The sequence below is a fragment of the Corticium candelabrum genome, chromosome 2 (assembly GCF_963422355.1).
Source record: "Corticium candelabrum chromosome 2, ooCorCand1.1, whole genome shotgun sequence".
Classification (NCBI taxonomy): Eukaryota; Metazoa; Porifera; class Homoscleromorpha; order Homosclerophorida; family Plakinidae; genus Corticium; species Corticium candelabrum.
In genome coordinates, this window is record NC_085086.1 from 527201 (window position 1) to 534473 (window position 7273).

The 7273-nt window shown below is 43.8% G+C and overlaps 1 protein-coding gene across 1 annotated transcript; it reads right to left on the minus strand.

Moving 5' to 3' along the window:
* Window positions 1-2567: 2567 nt before the first annotated feature.
* Window positions 2568-6231, minus strand: LOC134198354 (salivary glue protein Sgs-3-like). Its single transcript, XM_062667732.1, has 9 exons — window positions 6149-6231; window positions 5815-5892; window positions 5288-5326; window positions 4864-5229; window positions 4372-4410; window positions 3897-4313; window positions 3771-3797; window positions 3478-3699; window positions 2568-2888 (listed from the first exon to the last, which is right to left on the minus strand). Exons 1-9 carry the CDS (start codon window positions 6195-6197, stop codon window positions 2785-2787), a joined length of 1341 nt encoding a protein of 446 aa, XP_062523716.1. The 5' UTR covers window positions 6198-6231; the 3' UTR covers window positions 2568-2784.
* Window positions 6232-7273: the final 1042 nt, after the last annotated feature.

Here is a 7273-nt window from a genome sequence, read left to right on the forward strand (position 1 = left end):
CTGTCTTGGACTGGCCTGCTAAGTCGCCAGCTGCAAACCCCATTGAAAATCTATGGCATGTTCTGAAGGTTTGGGCAAATGAAAAACATCCTGAAACCGAACAAGAGTTGTGGGAAGCAGTGCAGATGGCTTGGCGCGAAATACCCAAGTGATTAATTAACAACCTGATAGAGAGTGTCAAAAGACGAATTGAGGCTATAGGACGAGCGAAAGGAGGAGCAACCAAATATTGAGAATTTAACGGAGTGTGCGTGGGTTATTTGGAGTGTGTGTGTGACCCGTTGAACTAAACCGGCTTTCTTAAAAGCCACAAATTTCTTCAAAGAGAGCGAAATCCTGACATGGTAATGCATGGGGGCGGTGGTTAGTCTGGTCATCCCTTAATCGTTTTGTTGCTACGAGTTGTCAAAGCGTCCAATCAAAACAATATCAATACTCAATTAGCATGATTTGATGTAGAATCAGATCAGGGGCGTCGCGTAATAGGGGCTAGAGGGGGCTGAAGCCCCACCACTTTTCGGGCCGTTTTCCATTTTTCAATATCAAAGACGGGAGCCGAAGTCTCAGCAGCGAGTCAGCCCCACCACTTTTTGCGCCCACACGACGCCCCTGATCAGATGCAGCTTTAGGCGGGTCAGCAGGTATATTCATAAATCTGCAATGTTCTGTTGATTTTCCTGCCTCAGCTGATATGGGGGGTGGCTCCATAATTATGCCCATGTCTGTATATATATGTGTGTGTGTGTGTGTGTGTGTGTGTGTGTGTGTGTGTGTGTGTATACATTCAATTTCGCTAAACTTAATTAATTAATTAAGGTGTGCCGCTGTGAGCATGCGCAGCGAAGGCAGAGCTGTGCATCTGTTTGTTGGGCGGTGAGACTCTTACCGCTGTATCTACTACTTCAACTGTGGCCAGAAAAGGTCTCTACGCGTAATAACTGATGTTTTCTTAGATTTTGACTCGTGGGCTTCGTTTCGTTGTGTGATTTCAAGATGCGCATGCGCAGTGAAAGTATACGTTATTTGGCATCGTACTACCTTAGTACTAACGTTTTCTCGACGTCCTAGAAACTGTACAATGCATCAAACTATGCACGGGCGCGTTTCTTTTTTGTCATCGTAAAAACGAGATAAAAGTGAAGGAAATTTTTGAGTGTTTTGAATTTTTGAAAGACAGTTTTGAATGCAACTGATGCATTGAATACAGATTTCGACCAGCTAGATATAGTCTGCAGATTGTCATTAGGTTGAAAGAAACTCTATGCATCAATTTCTTCCGTCAGAGCACAACGAGCCAGCAGCCATGCATACAAAATCGTGGCATAAATAAGTACAAGTCATGAAAACATGCAGTGGAACAGTCAACCGAGACATGCAAGTTAATGTCAATGCGGGGGGGGAGAGGGCTCACAGCGTGCCCCAGCATTAGAAGGCAGAACTTTAGAAAATACCGGAGCAATAGATCGGCGACGACTTCTAGGTAGTGGTGTGGTTACTGGCAACTGTATAGGACCAAATATTCTACGTTGAATGGCAATTCCATTAGTACAATGAGCAGTTCCTTCGCAGATGTCATTATTGTTCTAACAGATAGTCAGCCATGAACCAAAACGTATTGATGGTGGAAAATACACTTCTTGCTCAAGTTGTGCTTGCACACTCTAGGCACGCGTGTCCATTTCCTGAAGTTGTGATGTAGATATTCCATGACCAAACCTATTAAGGAGAGTGACAACCTGCTTTGCTATCAGTGATATGTTTCACCGCCATTGGAAGGCAAACGTATTTTGGTGGCTTGACTCAACCTCTTGCTTTTCTGTAAATAATGTCTTGTGCTACCGACAGAATACTTCTGTGCATTGGTGGTGATGAAGACTGCATGTGCATGGTCTGTTGTCTGAGCATTAGAATCCCCATCCATATAACAAAAGCTAAAATTTGTACAACATAGGATGCACGTTCACTGAGTCTCCAGTAAGATCTGCAAGTGTAAGAGGCCATGTTGATGTTGGCATTTCTCGAATTTCTTGTCGAAGCATCAGGCAACGTGATACATTTCACGAAGAGCTTCACTCTTCTTTCCATGATGGAATCCTCTAAAATCCGAATTTAATATCCTACTTCAACATGGTCAGCATTGTCCTGACTTGAATTGTCTTGACCATATACCTTCTATTGGCTGTCTTCACTTTGTTCCATCAGCTCTATGACACGAAACAAAGGTAGACTTGCTGCAAGTACTATGCAGGCTAGATGAGGGCTGGTAGAACACCAACTGTTGACCAAACCATGCACGAAGCTTACGTTTCACTTTCTCTGTCCTGTATTTTATGGAATTGCAATTTCATTTTCAAAATTGAAAAACATTGGTTGCAATTTGCACACTATAGGATCAAAATGTTAAAAGTAGCCAAATTTTGGGAAGCACGTGCCCCCATCAGGGCCCCGATAGCTACGCCACTGAGGTAAAAGACAGCCACGTGAGTTACGTTCTTAACGTCACTAGTAATCTGTAGAGCAATGTCTGCCGACAGTACGTACACTTTCACACAGTCATCTGTCACCACTGAATCAGTAGCAAGGAAATGATTTATTATTATTAATTAATTAATTAATTACTACAATAGCAAGAATACTCGCGTAGTAAACGCACGATTGTCGTATAAATACATGAATCTGTTAGATAACTAGATATGCTATTTTGACTGCATATTGCGCGGTGCAGTATTTCTCAACCAAACTAATTCATCTACACTACATTCATCTTTGTCGAAGGCAATTCTGTTAGCAGCGTCCGCAAGTCTCCCTGCAATATCGGTAGATGTTAGGAACAAAGCAATAACGTTTGTAGCGAAGGCAGATAGACGAGTAATTTTGATCGAAACATGCTACAACACAAAAAGTGAATAGTTAATTGCAACATCAATCAAATGTGCGTGCGTGTCTGTCTGTCTGTACGGCAGTCTGTCTGTCTGTCCGTCCGTCCGTCTCTGTCTTCTGCCTGTATGTCTAAATGTCTGTCTTTCTGTCTGTACGGCAGTATGTCTGTCTGTTTGTCTGTCTGTCTTCCTGCCTGCCTGCCTGTCTTATGTCTGTGTCTGTTTGTTTGCCTGTCTGTCTGTCTCTCCGGGTGTCTGCCTGCCTACCGGTCTTGTGTGTCCGTGTGTCCGTGTGTGTGTGTGTGTGTGTGTGTGTGTGTGTGTGTGTGTGTGTGTGTGTGTGTGTGTGTGTGTGTGTGTGTGTGTGTGTGTCCGTGTGTCCGTGTGTGTGTGTGTGTGTGTGTGTGTGTGTGTGTGTGTGTGTGTGTGTGTGTGTGTGTGTGTGTGTGTGTGTGTGTGTGTGTGTGTGTGTGTGTGTGTACATCAGTCTGTCAGTCAGTCTGTCTGTCCGTACATCAGTCTGTCTGCCTGTTTGTCTATCTGTCCGTACGTCAATCAGTCTGTCTCTGTCTTCTGTCTGTCTGTCTGTTTGTCTCACCAGGCTTTTTTGGAGCCCCAACGGCTTGTGCGAAAACTCTTCCAACACTCGGATAATCACAAGTCTCCGAACATCTCGATTGAGATCCACCTTGCGAAGCAGGTCTAGCATTGATTAGAATCGGATTACAACATCTCACTTCTCCTCCCTTTACTTTACACGTCGAAGACGGACAGAGACGGACTTTATCGCTCGGGCACTGCTGCGTAGAAGGAACACTGACTATACAAGACAAATGCAAATAATTAGAAAATATTCGAGAGCAAGTCTGTTAAGTTAAACATTGATGTTACCTTTGCAAACAGAACTTGCTGGTTTGGCTACAGAAAGAAAACGACAATTAACACAGAAGAGAGGGAATAACGTGTTTGCATGTGTTGGAGTTTGATTTTGTTGCAACAAAATATTAAGCTTCTCACCTGTTGGCTTTTTGGTAGAAGCTTTTGTCGATTTCTTAGTTGGAGCTTCAGTTTTAGCTTCAGTTGGAGCCTTAGTTGGTGCTTTAGTTTCGGCTTTGGTTGGAGCGTCAGTTTTTGTCTCTCCTTGAGGTTCCGCAGTTTTAGCTACAGTTGGAGCTTTAGTTGCAGCTCTAGTTGGCGCTTTGGTCGGAGCGTCAGTTTTTGTCTCTCCTTGAGGTTCCGCGTCGTCATTTTCGTTTGGTGCCAGTGGGTTCCGGCAGTCTTCTTGGCACATGTTGCGTCGCAGAAGTCCGCCAAATAGAGAGACGACTTTTCCTGTCTGTGTACAACATTGATCTCTTCCCTCGACGAGTTTACAATAGTAGAGTTCGTCAGGACATTTGTTCATGTCGCATGTTTGGCTGGCACTCAATGTGACTACATCAGATTAGCAATTAAGCTAAATACACAAACAGGAGAGTGCACAACGCCTCACCACTGCAACCAGTGGGATATCTTTTCTGAAATGGAGTTCCTATAAGTAAATATACTTTTAATGAAATTGATAAAACATTTTGTTTAATATACATTAAAATATTTGTTGGTAGACTGCATGCACTTCTCACTATATTACCCTATTGTATTGAAAATATATTCTAAGTTTGTATGTCTGCCTGTCTGTCTGTCTGTCTGCCTTTCTTATGCCTGTCTGTCTGTTTGTCTGTCTGTCCATCTGCCTGCATACCTGTCTTGTGTCTGTCTCTTTGTCTCTCTCTGTCTGTCTGTCTGTTGTTACGAACGTCAGTCTGTCAGTCAGTCTGTCTGTCCGTACATCAGTCTGTCTGTCTGTTTGTCTGTCCGTCTGTACATCAATCAGTCACTCTGTCTTCTGTCTGTCTGTGTGTCTGTCTGTCTGTCCGTTTGTCTGTTTGTCAATTAACATTTATTTGAAACATACATCTATACAACAAAATATTAAGCTTCTGACCTGTTGGCTTTTTGGTAGGAGCTTTCGTCGATTTCTTCGTTGGAGCTTCAGTTTTAGCTTCAGTTGGAGCTCTAGTTGCAGCTCTAGTTGGCGCTTTGGTTTCGGCTTTGATCGGAGCGTCAGTTTTTGTCTCTCCTTGAGTTTCCGCGCCGTTATTTTCGTTTGGAGCTGGTGCCTGGGGTTGAGTTCGTGTCAGTGGGTTCCGGCAGTCTTCTTGGCACATGTTGCGTCGCAGAAGTCCGCCAAATAGAGAGACGACTTTTCCCGTCTGTGTACAACATTGATCTCTTCCCCCGACGAGTTTGCAATAGTAGAGTTCGTCAGGACATTTGTTCATGTCGCATGTTTGGCTGCCACTCAATGTGACTACATAAGATTAGCAATTAAGCTAAATACACAAACAAGAGAGTGCACAACGCCTCACCACTGCAACCAGTGGAATATCTTTTCTGAAATGGAGTTCCTATAAGTAATGAAATAGATAAAACATTTTGTTTATTAAATATACATTAAAATATTTCTTTGGTAGACTGCATGCATCTCTCGCTATATTACCCTATTTTATTGCAAATATATTCTAAGTTTGCATTGATGTTGGACAAAAACTAAAATTCCAATTCAAGTGCCTTTCAAGTTTGTACCTAGAAACTGAACAGTGTCGTGTACGGTGGCAGAGAATTGCCTCAGCGTGTGTCTGTTGTCATGCATGCGGGAAGCTGTAGCTGCGGTGGAATCTCAATAAATGTGCGATAACGTTTAATTGTATAGCCAAACGCGCGCGTCCCCACTAGCTGCACGTGCAGTCAGATTTGTGTAATCACAGCAACTGTATTGATGCATGAATATGAAGCAGAAAGGTGGAAGCAAAAGACGCCTATGCAGCCCTAAAAGTTCTGATCTTAACCTCTCTACTCATTCATCACTACATGTTGAGTAATGCATGCAACTCACCAGCTGCGGCTCGTTTCGAGAGTACCGCGATGTCTCCGTTTTCTTCGTAAAATAAGTCGGACACCGCAAGACCGTGAGCTACAGAACAAGTAGTAAATACAAATTACTGTCATTACCAAGTCACACGTTCCTAGAACCGGCACTCTAGCATGAGAAATGAAGAGAAACGAATCGCAAAAGAGAGCTATACAGGATTGTTTGTGTATACACACACGGAAACATGCCGAACACAAAGAACCCGGCCAGCAACCGAGCAACCGTTTGCGTGTACACAAGCCAAGCCCGAAAACCGCGCCACTGCTAGCATCTCTTTGCCTATTCCGTGTCTACTTACCTGCAAACGCTAGGCTGCCAAGCACGAGTAGAACAAGAGAAACTTTCATGTTGTCGTGCCGACGCGTCGGGATGAAGACAAACTGAAACTGAGCGGCAAGTGAGAAGACCGAGTGTTATATAAGTGCCTGTCACGTGACCTTCCTATTTGTAGCTAATTAGTGATGAATGAGTCGGTGGGCAAGGTCAACGGAGACGGTTGTGGCTTGGTACGGAAACCCGACAAGAGGCATCCAAATTCGTTGTGACGATACGGCGATGCGGACCGGGTGGTACGTTTGCCACCGTTGCCATGCGACGATGCATGGTTGGTGTGATTAGGGTGTGACGCATAGCGATGTATGTGATTGGTTGACCTGAGCGCCTAATATGCAGGTGCCGGTGTTGTTGATTGTTGTTTATTATAAAAGTGGCGCATTTGTGAGGAATCAGGATGTGCGCACGTGTGATGACGTCATCTTTTCTCTGATGTTCTGGTGCCTAGATACAGTGTAGGTGCTTGTACCGATGACTGCAGAGAAAGCCCAGTTGTACAGAATGTACAGTAGACTCCGTGATATTAATTAATTAACAAACGTGTGTGTGTGTGTGTGTGTGTGTGTGTGTGTGTGTGTGTGTGTGTGTGTGTGACGCGCGCGCGAGCTTGAAAGTGTCCGCACGAATGATCTTCTTCTCTGTATTCTGTTTCTCTGGCGCACACCTGCTGTACATGCGACAGAAAGACTACAATCTCCATCCATCCATCCATCCATCCATCCATGCCTATACACACTCATATTGGAAGCCGTCGTGCAGCGACTACAAATTCAATTAATGTCAGCAAAGGTAAGCATCCAGCTATACACAACAGAGTAGAGAAGTACTAGAAACGAGAATACAAAGATGATTCTAATTAACTAACTAAGCTCACTATCAGTGGCGGATGGAGCCTCATGAAACCCATTAATTAAGTAGTGTACGTGTACCAATAGCACAAGCCATATATATGCATGTTGTTTGTTGTACTGTACTGAATAACAATTTGTGCATGTTTAGTGTCGGATATAATTTCATCTAACTCTGTCTTTCCGTGCCTAGAGACTCTCGATCTGCATGCGTCTTTCGTATATTTCTCCAAATAAGTGTG

Bases quoted from the DNA above. Each gene is read 5' to 3' on its own strand.
- LOC134198354 (XM_062667732.1), bottom strand. From the start codon at position 6,197: ATGAAAGTTTCTCTTGTTCTACTCGTGCTTGGCAGCCTAGCGTTTGCA. The intron at 5,327-5,814 runs GTGAGTTGCATG...CATTACTTATAG, and splicing joins CTCGAAACGAGCCGCAGCTG to GAACTCCATTTCAGAAAAGA. The intron at 4,314-4,371 runs GTGAGGCGTTGT...AATCTGATGTAG, and splicing joins ATATCCCACTGGTTGCAGTG to TCACATTGAGTGCCAGCCAA.